Source organism: Microcaecilia unicolor, chromosome 5 (assembly GCF_901765095.1).
Source record: "Microcaecilia unicolor chromosome 5, aMicUni1.1, whole genome shotgun sequence".
In the NCBI taxonomy this organism is placed as follows: Eukaryota; Metazoa; Chordata; class Amphibia; order Gymnophiona; family Siphonopidae; genus Microcaecilia; species Microcaecilia unicolor.
The window spans coordinates 171,391,534-171,409,091 of record NC_044035.1 but is presented as its reverse complement, the minus strand read 5'-3'; the positions used below and the strand labels follow the sequence as shown (position 1 = coordinate 171,409,091).

Genomic DNA, 17,558 nt, shown 5'->3' with positions numbered 1-17,558 from the left:
TCCATCTGTGGTCTCTGGACCTCTTCTGGCCCTCATCCTCCCCCTCCTTGTGCCTGAACTGTTGCTTAGCCTGTGTCAACAGTGGAGACAGCTGTGCAGGACCTCCTCTTCCAACCCCCTTGTCATGTTTGTTTAGAAAGAAAAGAGAAAAAAAGAGGAAACCTGCAAAAATGTTTGTAAAAAGGAAGTGGGGCACTGCAGGCAGCGACCGGCTGTCAGCTCTGCAAGTGTAAACAAAACAAAAAGGACTTTTCTGCTCGCTGTTGAGTCCCAGCTCGTATTCGCTGCTTGAAAGGACCGGAGGGGAGGGTGCACCGCAGCGGCGGACTTACTTGGCCAGATGCGAAGCGACAACTCCCGCCCTCTACTTCCACATTCAGCTGCCAAGACCACCGGAGAAAACGGAGGGAGGAGAAACGGGTGCAGAACTCCTCCTGCACATGCGCACACCAAGGCGAGGGACGTCACAGCAGAGGTTTGCCTGCGGGGTGGTATGCTCCTAGAAAGCCACCGTGACTTCAGGTTCCGCGACGCCTGCTGTTTTTTTTTTTAAAAGGTTTTTTTTTGTGTGTGTAGCGGCCGCAGCTGACGTCGGATGGAGGGGGAGAGCGGTGGCGACCTGTGGTGGAGGGTTCAGCAGTGTTTGCGGTGACCTTGGGGGGGGGAGGGGGGTGGAGGGTGGTAGCGGTTGCAAACCTGACTTTTACTGGCCGTAGGTGACGACGGAGGGGGGGAGCAGCGGTGGTCAGGCTTAGTGGTGTGTTGTTGGCGTCTCCGTCCAGGCTGTTGTGGCGTGGTTTGGGTCCCTGCTGCCTGTCCTTATGCTTTGTGGGGCAGTGGTGATCGGTGACGGGGCGCTATGTGCTTGGGGGGGAGGGGCTTGGTTGATGCGCCGATGGGGGGCACTGACAGATGTTTCCGTACTCCTCCCCCAGCCTGGCTCGTGGTTTTTTGTGTTGCGTTCGTGCTGGAGATTTTCAGTGAGTGTCATTGCTCTGCCCTTGATGTCATCACGTTTGACGCATGGGCGGGGCAGACACTCATGGGCGAAAAGCGATCTCAGCCGCCTCACTTTTAGAATGTTGGGAAAGTGAGGCTTCATTAGAACGTTGGAGGTGTGTTTTGTATAGAGAGAGGTGAAAACTGTGTTTTAAGCCTTTAAAATGTATTGGATACTTTCCTGTCTTAAATATGTCTGAAAGTGTATTTCTCCTGTTTGGCCAGCAGATAGTGCATGTTTATGCTTAAAGCTGTTAGAGGACTGACTGACTGACTTTCTTTTTTATTGGCACACAGTGCCGTGCCTTGCAGTGATGTAAGAAATTTTTATTTGAAACTTGACTGTTCTGGGCTCTGATTGGCCTGGAGTTTTGAAATTACCCAGCAGATGCTGGCTGTTGCTTCAGCCTGGGAGAAGGAGAGATCTTTTTGCTGAAGCTCTGTGAACAGATATGTCCTGATCTCCTCAGGTACTTTCTAGGAAGTGTTTAGTTATGATTGATCCTTACTTCAGTTACCTGTTTGCCAATTGCACTATTTTGTTCCCCTGCTCAATATTTAAGAGTACATAAGTATTGCCACACTGGGACAGACCAAAGGTCCATCAAGTCCAGCATCCTGTTTCCAACAGTGGCCAATCCAGGTCACAAATAACTGTCAAGATCCCAAAAAAGTTCAATACGTTTTGTGCTGCCTATCCCAGAAATAAACAGTGGATTTCCCCTAAGTCATCATTTTAATAATAGTCTATGGACTTTTCCTTTAGGAAGCTGTCCAAACCTTTTTAAAACCCTGCTAAGGAAACTGCCTTTACCACATTCTCTGGCAACGAATTCCAGAGTTCAATTACACGTTCAGTGAAGAAATTTTCTCAAATTCATTTTAAATTTACTACTTTGTGGGTATCGAAGATGGCGCCTGAAACGGTGTGAGCGTCGGACCCCCTGCGCTCCTAGCAGGGGAAGACGCCAGAAGACCCGAATAAACAGCATGGGGAAGAGAAAGGGGAAAGCGAAGACTTTACCTCCTCGAGTCAAGCTATGAACCGTGCTGGAGGCTTTTGGAGTTCGGGCACTCAGAGCAGCTACCTGTGACCATGGGATCGGCTTCATTTGAAGCGGATCATAGCATTGAGGGCGCATCGCTTAGCCTGCCCTCGAGCACAGCCCCCCCCCCCCCCTAAGGCCAGGAACAGGCACGACGCTGACGGAGGCTCGGAACGCCGGAGTGATTGGTGGAATACAACCCCTGTCATCTGAACCAGAGGGCCCGTTAGCGCTTTGACGCCGACCAAACTAACAGCGGAGGATAATACCTCTTCTATGGATCGTGCTCCTGTGGAAACTCAAGGTGTAGGAAGACCTGCTGTGATTACGTTGGAAACGCTCTGGGATGCCATTCAAGGTATTAGCACTGCTTTACAAACGAATTTATAAACTCCCCGACGGGAGAAGTAACTGATTTGAAACAAAATCATCAAATTGTTGGAAAAGTCCAAGATAATACAAATAAGGTAGCAACTCTGGAAATGGAGGTTAATAAATTACAAAATGTTTCGGCCACATTGATCAGGGAGAGAGAAGTTCAATATCGTAAAATTGAATTTCTTGAAAATCAAAGTCGCAGGAATAACTTGAGATTCATAAACTTTTCCAAATCCCCATTGATTCCTGCTGTTGATATGCTACAAAAATACTTTGGCGAAGTCCTGGGAATACCAGCAGAGGGGTTCCCCCCTGTCGCTATAGCCCAGTACATTACAGGATTAAAAAAAGAGCCTGGTGGACAATCTCAAGCTCAACCGGACTTTGATTTGTCTGGATTTTTGGAATCATCCCTGGAAATTGTGACCGAAAGAACTACTTTAATTGTTACCTTTGCTTTGGAGATAGATCGTAATAACATCTTTAAGACTTATTTTCGTCATGTAAATGCAAGCTTTATGGGTTCAAGGATACAAATTTTCCCTGATCTAGCGAGGGGTACTCAAAAGAGAAGGAGAGAGTTCTTGTCTTATAAAATAAAAGCTCTCAACTTAGGAGCTATCTTTCAACTAAAATTTCCCTGCAGATGTTTGATATCCCTAAATGCCAATAATTACGTATTCTTTCACCCCGTAAAACTGCAACAGTTTATTGAATTACATGAAAGCGCTGCTAAGCCCTGAATGGGTAACCCAGTGAAAAATGCTATGTGGGCTAGCAGGATTATCTGGTCTTCAAGTTTCTTTGATTAAGATTAGTTAATTAATACTTTCTATTTTCCTGGTACTTGACTCAATGATTAGTGGACAAAGTTTTTATAGAGAACTTTATTGCCTTATAATTTTGTTTTTTCTTCGTATTTTCTGTATTTCCCTTACATTTATACTATGCAAATGTAAAATGACATAAAGAATTAAAAAAAAAAAAAAAGTACTACTTCGTAGCTTCATTGCATGCCCCCTAGTCCTAGTATTTTTGAAAAGTAAACAAACTATTCACGTCTGCCCGTTCCACTCTACTCATTATATAGACTCTTATCATATCTCCTCAGCTGTCTTTTCTCCAAGCTGAATAGCCCTAGACACTTTAGCCTTTCCTGATAGGGAAGTTGTCCTATCTCCTTTATTATTTTCTTCGCCCTTCTCTGTACCTTTTGTTGTTCTGTATCTTTTTTTTGAGATGCGGCGATCAGAATTGAACATATTTGAGGTGCGGCGGCACCATGGACAGATAGAGGCATTATAACATCCCCCCTGTTTTTCCCCCTTCGGGATTAGCACATGGGTACCTCTCGCCAAGCACCCTGTTCCGTAGCAATGTTTCATCCCTCTTGAATGTGTGTTTCTTGTAGCATTACCACATCCCTCTCCAACCTGCGTAATTCTCTAAATATGATACTTCTCTTCCCTGGATTGTTGAGACCGTTCACATTCCAAGATCCTACCCTGAACCCCCCCCCCACCCACCACCATCCCCCTCAAGTGGCCTTCCTCCCGAAGGAAGTGAGTCCCCGCCAGAAATTTCCCCCCGACAACATACTCCCCTATAGTCCTCCCCCCCCTTCCCATAATTATACATCACCACACAATCCCGCAAATTCAAAAGCATCTTGTATTTCTATTCAGTTCTGCAGCTTGAGCCACTAATTGGAGAGAGACCCCATATGGAGTCTTTTCTAGCTTCGCTCAGTCCACTCCTTCATCTCCGGGTTCTATCCTACTCCTCCTTCAAAATGTTAGGACCCTTCTTGACTTAGTCCCTCCTTGTTGCTGTGCTTTCGCGGGTTCCTACTTTGGATGCTGCGCTGGGCCTTCCTCTATCGGCAAATCTTCACATCCCAGGACTCTCAGGGTCTTCCAGGCCCCCGTGGGTGATTGCCGTTTCCTGTGCTTGTCTCCAACTGCGTCTTGGAGCCCAAATGGGTACATCCACCGGTATCTGTCCCATCTTCTGTAGATATTGTTACCTCTTTAAATTCCTTCCGTTTCTGGAGAGTGATTCGAGGTAGATCTTGATATATTTTTGGTTTACAGTTTTTCCAACTGAAGTCTCCCAGAGCCCGGGCTGCTTTCCAAACCGCATCCTTCGTTCCAAATTCATGGAAGCAGGCTATAATATCACAGAGCTGACCACCCCTCTGCGGGCCCAGGCTCCGGTGTGCTCTGTCTATGACCGGGAGCTCTTTTTCAGTTTGTTCTCCTCCACCAGACCGTTCTTTGAGTTATGTATAAGCTGATCTCTTGCACCACTTTTATCGCATCTCTAAATTGTTGTTCTGGGATGCCCTTGAATTGGAGATTGCACCTCCTCGAGCGGTTTAAGTCTTCTACCGTATATTCCATGTCCAGCCTGAGTTGATGCTCTTTCTTCAGTGCTGCCTGCAACGCCTGCACTTTTTCTCCCAGCGTGTCTACTCTCTCCTCCATCTCTGCTACCCTGGACCCAATTTCTTTTAGCTCCTTGCGGAGCTCCGCTACTGAAGACTGTATTCCCCTCTTGGTGGCTATCATCTCTGCTTTCAAGTCCTTGAACCACCTGGCTATTTCATTTTTGTCCATTTCCGCGCTACTCACTATCGGTTCCTCAGGGTCTGGGTCCGATTCAGAGTCTCCGGGCGCCATCTTGCCGCCTCGTGGTCCCAATCACAATCCCACGATTTTTCCCGCCTCGCCTTTATCTCCCGTATATTTGAACTTTGCGAGTCTCTTTCGGGCTGCCATAGCGTTGGGCTGCTTGCCTGTGTAGAATTGCAGGCGTTGTGCTCGGTTTTTGGGGGAGGTTTAGCTTAATTCAACTTCGTCGAGCACAGAGCTCTGCCGTCAGTCGTCCATGTCCCAGCCCTGACGTCACTTCCTTGTCTGGTGTACCTTTTGTTTCGTGCTTCAGGAATTGCGGCGGAGATGGCTATAGTGCAATCGATCCTAGCTTTTTTGCTGGACCAACTGGAAAAAGCACTTTCCTTGAGCTCCTTGAAAGTGCCAGCCCTGGCTCTGCGCTGTTTGGATGTGAGCCGCGTTCTTATCCGATATTTGGAGGCCATGAACTCCATCGTTCAGACCACTTCGTGCTCACTTCGTGCTGTTCTTTGTCATCAAGCAGATGAATCCATTACGAGTGGGTTGTGTCCATCAACCAGCAGGGGGAGAGAGAGAGCACTGAAAAACCATAATGCCTCATGGCCAGCTTATTCTACTTTGCGGTGTAACACTGCTTTGGAAGCTTCAAATACTGAGGCAGATGGAGCTAGCTGGCCAAGAGGCACGATGGTTTTCAGTGCTATCTCCCCCTGCTGGTAGGTGGACACAACCCATTCATAATGGATTCATCTGCTATGACTAAAAGAAAATTACCAAGGTAAGAACCTAATTTTCCCGTCCTTTATGGACAGCCTTGCCCCCGCACCCCCCCTCCCGAGGTCGCCGCTTCTCGCTCCCCTCTGCATTAAAATCATAACTTTAGGCAGCCCCGGCCCCCTCCCTCCCTCTCTTTCTCCTCTTTTCTTTGAAATGACAGCTCCGCCTTACGTCAGACGGAGGGGGGGGGCCCAGGAGGAAAGGAGGGATGTCCGAAGAGGCGATCAGCTGTTCTGGCCCATGCAGCGCCTTCACACACAGGTGAGAGGCGCTGTGAGGGCCCGGTATGAGACGGCGGGGGGAGAGGCGGTGACAAACTCAGGGGGGGCGGGGCACGGAGAAGGAGGATGGCGGGAGCTGTCACTTCAAAGAAAGGATGAGGGAGGGGGGCCGGGGCTGCCTAAAATTATGATTTTAATGCAGCGCTGACCGCGGGGGGGGGGGGGGGGGGGGGGGCAAGGCTGTCAAAGGACGCTCCTGAAGAGCGTTTTTGCCCACTCCTGATTTTAAGTTTTGGAAGCCGGGCAGCCCCAATGAGAGGTACAGACCTCTCGTTAGCTTTCCCGGAATTTTCCAGCGTTAGGGCAAGTGGAAAACCTAAGTGCATCTCATTTCAATAGGGCTTCTACACATTTTGCTCATCTGCATTCCATTTTGGTTTGCTGCTAAGGTCTTGGGGAAATTGGGCTTTAGTGCATGCCAGGGTAATCTACTTGTTAGTTAAAGGCTTGTTAAATGCTCGTTAAAGGCATGTTTAGTTTAGTGCATCTTGCCCTCAGTGACATCAAAAAGTTGAAGCTTCCCCTCCCCTGTGCAGGTTGTCATCCCCATACATCAAAAACAAAGTAAACAAGTGTAGGAGCTGAGCTGCTGCATCCATAGCATTCTTTATTGCTGATAGCATATTTATTTGATCCCATTTATATTTTCAAACATGCTGGCTTGTGCAGCATACAGAGATGTACACAAGAAGTTATAAATCATAATCAATGTGTCATTTGGAGAGGCTGGTTATAGGGACTCCCTAGCATTTGTTGTTTTTGTGCAGACATTTTTGTCCAGGTAAAGGGTCACTGAAATACATCATGTTAAGAGAATTAGGTGCTCAACATTTTAGACTTTCTATTTATTGTGACATATCCCCTATAAAACATGAATTAAGTTCAAACTTGGGAGCATTTAAAATCTCTCTTCCCCCCCCCCCCCCCCCCCCCCCCGGTGCCTAGATCAAAGAAGAAAGATGGTTGTGGGAACTTGCACCTTTTTTGTGGAATGCAGTGGTATTGTATAAAAATGCACTTAATATTACTATTTTTATAAGAAATATTGAATAAATGTATATAGATGTGTTCTGCGAATAATGATAGCTAAGAGAAAGCAGCAGTAGAAGAATTGGAGCGGAATGGCATTTGTTTTCCAAGTGGTGATGCATAGTTTGCAATGTACTTTTTAAGACCAGAGTAAATAATCTCTTAGCTGCTTGTTTAAAATCGAGGAACACATCTGGTGGAGGGGGAATGAGTCTGCTCTGGGTCCTACTGATCTGTACATCTGTTATTTCGATGGGTGGAAACAGGTGGGCTTATGAGAAGGAAGGGGAAGGGTTCTTGTGGTATGTTTAAGTTTTAGTTCTTGGTCTCCGGCAATATGGTTAGCTTTAGGATCACTGTTTTATGAAAACACATATTTGAACTTGATATCATGTCCTATTTATTCATGAAGGACTTTTTTTTTTGTAGTGTTGGTGGGTGTGGTAGACATTTCAGAGAAGTAGAGCCTGATGTTTAACCTGTTATCACAAATGCTTTCTTGAATGTTTAAAATGTTCAATTGTTGCTGCCAGTTTGAATCACAGTGTGTATTTCTATAGTATACTTATTGTAACACAATGATTCAAGGATTGCCCTTTTTCAAACTGCTTTCCTCTCACTCCTTTGTGGTTAGTTGCACAAAGCACCCATGCAAGCATGCACATACATACCAATACTCGTAAAAGATCACACCCACCAACCTGCTCCTATAAACAGTGGTTGGAAAATTCCATGAGCCATGCTCTGCATGCTTTTCCCACTTGTGTTAATACTCTGTTTCCCCACCCCCACCCCCATCTTGACACAAGTTCTATAGAAAGATGCTTCTCTTCTATGTAATACATGGGTTTTTTTTTTTCTTTCAGGTGCCATGTTTCTGAACAGAATAGGAAATCTGGGAAAGAACTGAAGAAGCTGCATAAAGATCAGTTAAAGGCTATCTTAATCTAAAAAATTAACCTGTCTCTGAAGTGACTAAAGGGGAATAATGGTGATTTTGCGCCGGGCTCGGCCGCCTGCTTCCGCCCCAACCAGCAATGAATCTTGACTCGCTCTCGCTGGCTTTGTCTCAAATCAGCTATCTGGTGGACAATTTAACCAAGAAAAACTACCGAGCCAGCCAGCAAGAAATACAACACGTAAGTAAGATTACAGGGAAAGGGGAGACTATTGATATACGGTATAGTAGTTCTTTACTGTGACGCAGCTACCTACCAGATAATCTTAGCCTTTCAGTGGTTTAGGTCAGTCTTCAAACTCATTCCAACAGGGTCAGATCATTGAAGCAGGCTGTGGAGGAAGGGAGAGGGAGGGCAGAAAAGGTGTGTGGGCCCCAGTGTATTAGTTGGGATAACCCAGCATGACACATGCTCTCAACTCCCACTGCACTGAGCATAGTGTCTGAACGGCAGTAGCAGCACTGACAGGGAGTGCTTCCCTGCATAGACACTCCACTGTAGAGATCAAAAATGGGCAGCAGTGCTGACAGGACACAAAACTGATGGCTTCATTTAGTCTGTCCTGCTGCTGTCTTGTGCTTCTTCTCCCCCCCCCCCCCCCCTTCCTTTGAAACCAGATCTCTGCTGGGGCACTTGGCCTCTCTTGTCCCTTAGGATCAATTTTTGTCCACATTACAAATGGCAACAGGGAAGTAGGTGATTGTGTGGTGGTGGTCTCGTGTTTTCTTTTCCCTCTCCCCTACCCTCTGTTCTGTTTAGCTGTCTCCACATTATCCTCAATATGTGTCTTTACTACTGAGTCTGTGCATTTTTGGAGAAATGAATACAAAGAGTTCTTGCTGATGCTTATTTATCCCATTATGTGGAGCTGTAAACTATATGCAGACATATCTAAAGAATACTGCAGAAAGGAATTGAACGAGCACAGCTGGAAAGTTCCTTTTGGCAACGAGCAGCTGTTAGAATGCTGTGAACTGGCTGGCTTATCTGGGTCACAATGCTGTCGCAGCTAGGCCTGCTTATTTGAATGGCAGCAGTAGCCATGCTGCTGCTCTTTTATCAGTCCTGGCTTGAACCACCCTTATTGTACCTGATGGCCCTTAAAAGGGGCACCAACAGCAGTCGACAAGACTGCATCTGCACTTATACAGCAGAGGTACTACTTGTTTAATGCATTAGGTGGCAGCTGAAGTGGCAGGTTAAAGATGTGTGAGTCAGATGATTGACCTCGGGCAAGAAATTGCCTTTAGGCTGTTTACACCTGATATTTCCTAACTCTAAACTGGTAACATTGCAGAGTGCCTTTCAGGGCATCAGGTTATGTATAGATGGGGAACTTAGATGCCCTGTGGTGCCTTGGAACTTGGGTCACACCAGTTATCTGGGACTCTACCAGTAGGAATCACTGATAGTTTCTGAATTCTACGACTGTGTGTTTGAGTCAGAATTTTCTCCCCAAGAGAATTACAAAGGTTGTCATAAGAAAGCCGCCTTTACTGGCTAGGAGTTGCAAATTGCAGCTGTTATCGTGTAAACAATTCTATTCCTTGTCATCAAGCAGATGAATCCATTACGAATGGGTTGTGTCCATCACCCAGCAGGGGGAGATAGAGAGCACTGAAAAACCATAGTGCCTCATGGCCAGCTAGCTCCATCTGCCTCTTCAGTATTCTCTATCTCCCCAGCAGGGTGGACGCAGCTTATTCAGCTCCTTCAGAAATCTGCCTGGGGTGGCTCCTGTGCTTTGGTCAGTTGTGGCTGGTGGTGCCCACTTTAAAGACACATAGGTGTGCCCTGTCCGTCTTTTCCCACACTCTCATTTGTGGATGCGGGCACATAGGTTTGCCCTGTCCCTGTCTTTTCCCACACTCTCCTTTGTGGATGCAGGCATATTGGTTTGTCCTTTCCCTGCCTTTCCCACTCTACTGATCCTCCGGAGTTGGAAATTTGCCTCTATTGCTGTTGCCTCTAACTTTCCTCACAGCGTTAAAAAAAAAAAAAAAAAAAAAAAAGTCACGCTTTGGTGCTGCGATTCCAGAAAAGAGGTTTTCTTCTGATTGTGCAGCATGACCGGAGCTCTGGGACTCGGTCTGGTGAGGTAAGAGCATTTTGTAGCTCCTCCGGGGAGGGCCTGCGATTGGGACGTTTTTGGCGCGAATCCACCATTTTGAATTTCCCGCCGTTTTTTGGCGATGGCTGCGGAGGTTAAGCGCTGTTCCCGTTGTGGCAAGCGCAGATCCGCAGCAGGGCTCTGTAAATCGTACTCTTCAGACGACAGGGTCGGCATGAGCATGGCGAATGATGTTCCTTCCCGCTCAGTGGAGCAGGCAGCGGGCGCCATTTTGGACACGCCGCATGGCGCGACCCCCGCAGAAGCGGAGGGGTTTGAAACTGGAGGGGAGCCTCGTGTGGAGGCTAACAGGGGAGCTTCTATCCCCGGACTGGAACTGGGAGACCAGGGTGGGCCCTTCTCCCCTGAGTTTGTGTTGCTGCTGCATAAAGCATTCATGTTAAAAAGAGCTCTCCTGTAGGGGTCTCGTTCGGCCCTGCTAACTGTTCCCCCTCCAGTGGAGCCTGGTTGCGGATTGCCGTCAGGCACATTTTCCCCCGACAGCTGGCCGCAAGACAAGCGCAGAAGGGTTTATTCCCCTTCAGAGAGTGGCGCACCCTCCTTCCCCCCCGTGGTCGGGATGTGAGGATTCTGAGGGGTCTGGCAGGCCCTCGTGGTCTGAAGAGCCAGAGGAAGATGCAGGATTGCCACCGGATCCAGATGATCCTTCCGTGGTGAGGATTTTCCACCGCGACGAGCTGCCAGCGCTTATTTCTGGTGCCTTGTAGGTCCTCTCTATTGAAGATCCTGGGAGTGGCGAAGCCTCCTCTGGTAATCCGAGGATGGTAAGTACTAAGAAGCCTGCTCGAGCCTTTCCTTTGCATGACTCCAAGAGCTTATTTCTGCTCAATGGGCTGACCCTGAAGGGCCTTTGAAAGTTGCCATGGCAATGGGGCACTTATACCCTCTCAGTGAGGAGCATTTGGTGCGCCTAGCAGTGCCTACAGTGCATGCCCTAGTCACGGCTGTGACAGAGGACTACCCTCCCAGTTGAAGGAGTCGCCCTTAAGGACATGCAGGACCGACGTCTGGAATTAGCTATGAAATAGTCCTTTGAAATATCAGGCCTATCCTTACGGGCGTCTGCATGCAGCTGCTATGCTGTGTGAATCTGCCTCTCTTGCTTGCAACAGGCAGTGGAACAGCCCGAGGATGGAGCGGAGCCCCTTACTGAGGTGGCATCGCGGATGGAGTCGGCCCCCTCTTTCTTGGCTGACGCTCTTTATGATCTGGTCAGAGCTTCGGCTAAACAGATGGCTGTGGCGGTGGTAGCTCGCCGCCTTCTATGGCATTGGGCGGCAGACATGGCCTCTAAACAGAGGTTGGTGAAGTTGCCCTTCCAAGGCCTTCTATTTGGTGAGGAGTTGGAGAAAATTGTTAAAGGCCTGGGGGATGCTAAACCCCAGCGCTTACCCAAGGATAGGCCAAGGCCTCTCTCCAAGGGTCAGGCGGTTCCCTCCTCTTACAGACCTCGCTTCCGTGAAGCTAGAAGGTACCGCCCGGGGCGTTTTGCTGGGTTCACTTCTCGTGCCTGCTTTCAGCAGAGGAACTCCTTTTGTTGAGACAAGCGTTCCGCAGCGCCCGGCTCAAGGCCTGGAGTTCAAGGGCAACCCTCTCAATGATGGTGTGCCGGCCCTGTCCTTGATTCCTGCAATAGGAGGACGGCTTTCCCTGTTTCTCGAGGAGTGGGTCAAGATTTCCTCAGATCAGTGGGTTTTGGACCTGTTCAGAGAAGGCTACAGAATAGAATTCAATGCCCCGGTGAGAGACGTGTTTGTGGAGTCCCAATGCGGTTCTGCTGTCAAACGGGCGGCGGTAGAGGACACCTTGCAAGGCTTGATTCACCTAGGGGCGGTGTCCCCGGTGCCTCCCGCTGAGCTCAGCTATGGCCGTTACTCCATTTTCTTGGAGCTGCCACGAAAAGGCAGGTCTTTTCGGCCCATCCTCGACTTAAAAAGAAGTCCACAAGTCTCTAAGAGTGCGGCATTTTTACATGGAATCCCTGCGCTCCGTCATTGCGGCAGTACAGCCAGGAGAGTTTCTCACGTCTCTGGACCTGAAAGAAGCTTACTTGCACATTCCTATTTGGCCCCCGCACCAAAGGTTTCTGAGGTTTGCGGTGATGGGAAAACATCTCCAGTTTTGGGCCTTGCCTTTTGTCCTCGCCACAGCTCCCCAAACCTTTTCCAAGGTAATGGTGGTAGTAGCTGCCATTCTCAGGTGAGAGGGTATTCGGGTTCACCCGTACCTAGACGACTGGCTCATGAGAGCGGACTCGAAAGAGGAGAGTCATCAGGTAACAGCCAGAGTGGTCTTAGTACTTCAATCTCTGGGCTGGGTTGTCAATATAGCCAAAAGTCACCCGACCCCCTCTCAATCTCTAGAATATTTGGGGGTCCGGTTCGACACAGCTTTGGGGTTTATCTTCCCGAGCAAAGGCGGTGCAAGCTTCAGAACCAGGTCCGTCTGCTCCTGAGGATGCCTCGCCCCGCGCTTGGGATGTAGTCCAGCTGTTAGGGTCGATGACGGCCACCTTGGAAGTGGTGCCCTGGGCGAGAGCTCACCTGAGACCTCTGCAGTGTTCCCTGCTTCAACGATGGTCTCCAGTTTCTCAGGATTATCAGTGCAGACTCGCGTGGCTCCCTGTGGCCTGGCTCAGTATGGAGTGGTGGCTCTCAGACAGCATGCTGCAGCGAAGAATGCTGCTAGCGCTCCCCGATTGGTGCCTGGTGGTAACAGATGCCAGCCTGAAGGGCTGGGGTGCACGTTGCTGGGGAAGGCATGCCCAGGGTCTCTGGACACCCGAGGAGTTGGAGTGGTCCATCAATCGCTTGGAGTTGAAAGCGATTTTCCAGGCTCTTCTGGCTTTTCACTCGACCCTGGAAGGATTGGCTGTCAGAGTTCTGTCAGACAACACGACAGCAGTGGCCTATATAAATCAACAAGGTGGCACTCAGTGCAGAGCACTGGCCACACAGGCCGCGCAGATTTGCCACTGGGCCGAGCTACATCTGCAGTTTGTCAGCAGCTGACATTGCAGGTAAGAGCAACGTGCAAGCCGATTATCTAAGCAGGCATCAAATCGACCCAGCGGAGTGGGAACTGGCAGACGAAGTGTTTCTTCAGATGTGTGCCAAGTGGGGGACGCTTGTAGTGTATCTTATGGCATCAAGCGCAAATGCCAAAGTCCCGTGCTTTTACAGCAGATGGAGAGATCCTCGCTCGACGGGGTTGGATGCCTTGGCTCAACCCTGGCCTCAGGGCAGTGGTGTGCTGGTAAATTTTTAACAGGCTCTCTCCCCGGTCCACCTCGGCGCCCCCCCAAAATTGCAGAGCTGGCTATAGCTGGGGGGAGGCAATGCATTACTCTCTCCAGGAAAAAAAAATTAAATGATCCCAGGTTCCAATCTAATTCATGTTTAATATGGGATAAAATGCCATAAATAAGTAAATATAAACTTTTAACGTTCAGCACCTGATTCTCAAAGTGGACATATTCCAAATACTATAATGAAAATAAAAAATTTTTTTCTACCTTTGTTGTCTGGTGACTTTGTTTCTCTGATCATGCTGGCCCAGTATCTGATTCTGCTGCTCTCTATCTGTTCCCTTGACTCCGTTTCCAGGGCTTCCTTTCCATTTATTTCTTTTATTTCCTCCTTTCTTCTTCATTTCTGGTCCTCCGCAGACTTGACTGTACAGTGGATCCAGCTTCTGCCTATTTTCTCCATCCATGTGCAGTTTCTCTCCTCACTTCCTTTTCCCTCATCTAATCTCCGTGTCCAGCATTTCTTCTCTCTCCCTTGTCCCTTCCCTTCCCTCCATCCATTTCCAGAATTTCTCTTGCCCTCCCCTCCATCCATGTCCTGAAACTCTCCTCCCTCCCTTGCCCCCTCTATCCATCCATACCCAGCAATTGTCTTCTCTCCCTTGCCCTCCATGCCCAGCAGGATTAAGGGCACGACGAACGAACTCATTGAAGCAAGCAGGGAAGGAAGGCTGGAGACGCAGCAGGGCTTAAATAAGGCGGCGCTTCAACGGAGAGGTACTTAATAAGATGGATGGGAGCGGGGTGGGGGGGGGGGGGCGAAGGAAAATCGCTGCACATGGAGGGGAGGTAAGCATGGCGCCCTCCTGCCATGCTTACCTCTGTAATGGAGCCGGCTCGCCTCAAACAACAACCGGCTCGCAAGAGCTGTCAAAAATTAACAAGCGGCTCTTGCGAGCCGGACAGAGCCGGCTCCAGCACACCACTGCCTCAGGGCCTCCTGTATGTGTTCCCTCCGTGTCCCTTGATAGGGCGAGCACTCCTGCGGATTCGGCTACATCAAGGAGAGGTGGTTCTCATTGCCCCGGATTGGCCCAGGAGGCCGTGGTATGTGGACCGCCGGCGGATGTTGGTAGAGGCTCCCCTTCCTTTGTCTCTGGTACCGAATCTGTTGTCACAGGGCCCGGTGACCATGGAGGACGCCTGCCGCTTTGGTCTTACGGCATGGCTATTGAGAGGGCGCAATTGAGAGACAAGGGTTATTCCAGTAAAGTCATTTCCAGTCTCCTACAGGCCCGCAAGCGTTCAACTTCTGTGGCTTATGGCAGGATTTGGCGCCAATTTGAGGCTTAGTGTGCTTCTAAAGCGATCACACCCATGCGGGTTTCTGTCTCGCCGATACTTGACTTTTTGCAGGATGGTTTACAAAACGGCCTTGCCTATAATTCCCTTCGTGTTCAAGCGGCAGCCTTAACATGTTTTTGAGGGAAGGTCGCTGGCCTCTCTGGCTGCTTATCCAGATGTGGCACGGTTTCTGAGGGGGGTGCTTCGGCTCCGTTCTCCCGTGCGGGCGCCGTGTCCGGCCTGGAACCTGGGGTTAGTTTTAAAGGCCCTTCAGTGTTCGCCCTTCGAGCCGCTAACGCGATCTTCAGAGAAAGATGTGACCCTAAAGATGGTCTTTTTGGTGGCCGTGACATCGGCGAGACGGGTGTCTGAGCTCCAGGTGCTGTCCTGTCGAGACCCTTTTCTGCAATTCTCAGAGTCCGGAGTTATGGTACGTACGGTGCCTTCCTTCCTGCCTAAAGTGGTTTCAGCGTTTCACCTAAACCAGCCTATTTTCTTGCCTTCCTTTTCTAGAGAGCAGTTTCCGGAAGCCTTTGGGCAGTTGCACCTCCTAGATGTGCGAAGGGCTCTGTTGCAGTATCTGCGCATGTCAAATGCCTTCAGGACCTCTGACCATCTTTTTGTTATTTTGTCAGGTCTGCGCAGAGGGTCTCTAGTGTCTAAGGCCACTATAAGCCCGTTGGCTCAAAGAAGCTATCTTTTCAGCATATCTGCTATCTGGCCAGCCTTCGCCTGAAGCCTCTAAGGCACATTCCACAAGAGCGAGTTCCTCTTCTTAGGCTGAAACTGGAGCACTCTCTCTTCAAGAGATATGCAGTGCAGCGACATGGGCTCCTAAGCTCTCTTTTGCCCGACATTACAGGCTGGATGTGGCTGCCAGGAGAGACGCACATTTTGGAGCACAAGTGGCTGGCGCGTGGTTTGGCTTGTTCCTACTTTATCTAGGGATTGCTTTGATACATCCCATTCGTAATGGATTCATCTGCTTGATGACAAGGAAGGGAAAATTAGGTGGTTACCTTGGTAATTTTCTTTCCTTTAGTCATAGCAGATGAATCCATGAGCCCTCCCTCAGTGGGTCATTATGTGATTTGTTACTTTTATGTTCAGTTTTTCCTGTAGATATGTTTCCTCAGTGGGAGAAGTTGGAAAACCAGTCTTCAGGATTTCTGTTCAGTTACAGGAGGATGAGTTCATTCCCTCCGTTGAATTATAGCTCCAGTTTGGGGCGTTCATCCGCTGTGAGAAAAGTTCATGTTATGCTACTGTGCGGTGTAATACTGCTTTGGAAGCATCATATACTGAAGAGGCAGATGGAGCTAGCTGGCCATGAGGCACTATGGTTTTTCAGTGCGCTCTATCTCCCCCTGCTGGTTGATGGACACAACCCATTTGTAATGGATTCATCTGCTATGACTAAAGGAAAGAAAATTACCAAGGTAAGAACCTAATTTTCCCTTACGAAGAAGCTGGCACTACTTATCTCTGTGATGGAATTTCATCAAATCATAGCTACAGAAGCTACTATAGCTTTGCTAAAGTGTTTCATCAAACAATTTGTAAAGCAGCTACTTGACCCTTATTTCAATTATAGGTGCCTCAGGTCTGTAGCAGGGAAGCACAATTTCTAGCACTGCATGCTGCTAGTTACTGTTGCTTCAGCCTTAGAATATTGATGGAATACTAGTCGTGATAATTTAATTCTTACATTTGTACCCCACATTTTCCCACTTATTTGCAGGCTTAATGTGGCTTACATAGTACCGGAGAGGTGTATGTGGTTTCCGGAGTAAACAAATACAAGGTTATGATTGTGATAAGAAAGGTTCATGTAGGAGGACCACATGAAGGAATCGTGCATCTGTATAGTTGTTTAGTGAGCATTACGAACTTTAGTGTTGTTGTGTTGTGTAGATCAGGCATTTAAATTGGCTCGGAAGGGTATGCCTTTTTAAACAGGTGAGTTTTTAGTGTTCTTCTGAAGTGGAGGTAGTCCTACATGGTTTTCACGGGTTTTGGTAGTACGTTCCACAGTTGCGTGCTGATGTAGGAGAAACTGGACGCATAGGTTGTTTTGTATTTTAGTCCTTTTCAGCTAGGGTAGTACAGATTTAGGTATGTTCATGATGTTGTGGAAGTGTTTCTGGTGGGTAGGTTGATTGTCATGTATCCCGGTGCTTCTCCGTAGATGATTTTATGAACCACCGTGCAAATTTTGAAGGTGATATGTTCTTTGATAGGGAGCCAGTGTAATTTTTCACGGAGGGGTGTTGGCGCTTTCATATTGCGGTTTTCCGAAGATAAGTCTTGCCGCTGTGTTTTGAGTGGTTTGAAGTTTCCTCAAGATTTGTTCTTTGCATCCTGCATAGATTCAATTGCAGTAGTCTACCTGGCTTAGTACCATTGATTGAATCATGTTACAAAATATTTCCCTCAGGAAGAATTGCTTCACACGTTTTGAGTTTCCACATTGAGAAGAATGTTTTCTTTGTTGTGGATTTTGCTTTGCTCTCTAGTTGGGGTCTATTATTACACCGAGGATTTTCAGGCTGTCTAAGACAGGGAGGGTGTGATCTTTGGTGGTGGTAGTTGTGGGGTTGTCCTTGTTGTGCTGGGTTGAGAGGATGAGACTGGTTTTTTTTTTTGTTTTAGTTGGAATGCATTTGCCCAAGAGTCTATAGTGTTCAGGCCGGTCTTGATTTTGTTGGTGATTTCTGTCAGTGCATATCTG

General features: G+C 48.3%; 1 protein-coding gene across 1 annotated transcript in view; it reads left to right on the top strand.

Moving 5' to 3' along the window:
- The window catches only part of CNOT1 (CCR4-NOT transcription complex subunit 1), a 1,017,784-nt gene that overhangs the window by 43,090 nt on the left and 957,136 nt on the right, over positions 1–17,558 (top strand). The window contains 1 exon segment of the mRNA XM_030203593.1: positions 8,013–8,285. Coding sequence (XP_030059453.1) covers positions 8,184–8,285 — 102 coding nt within the window. The 5' untranslated portion in view covers positions 8,013–8,183.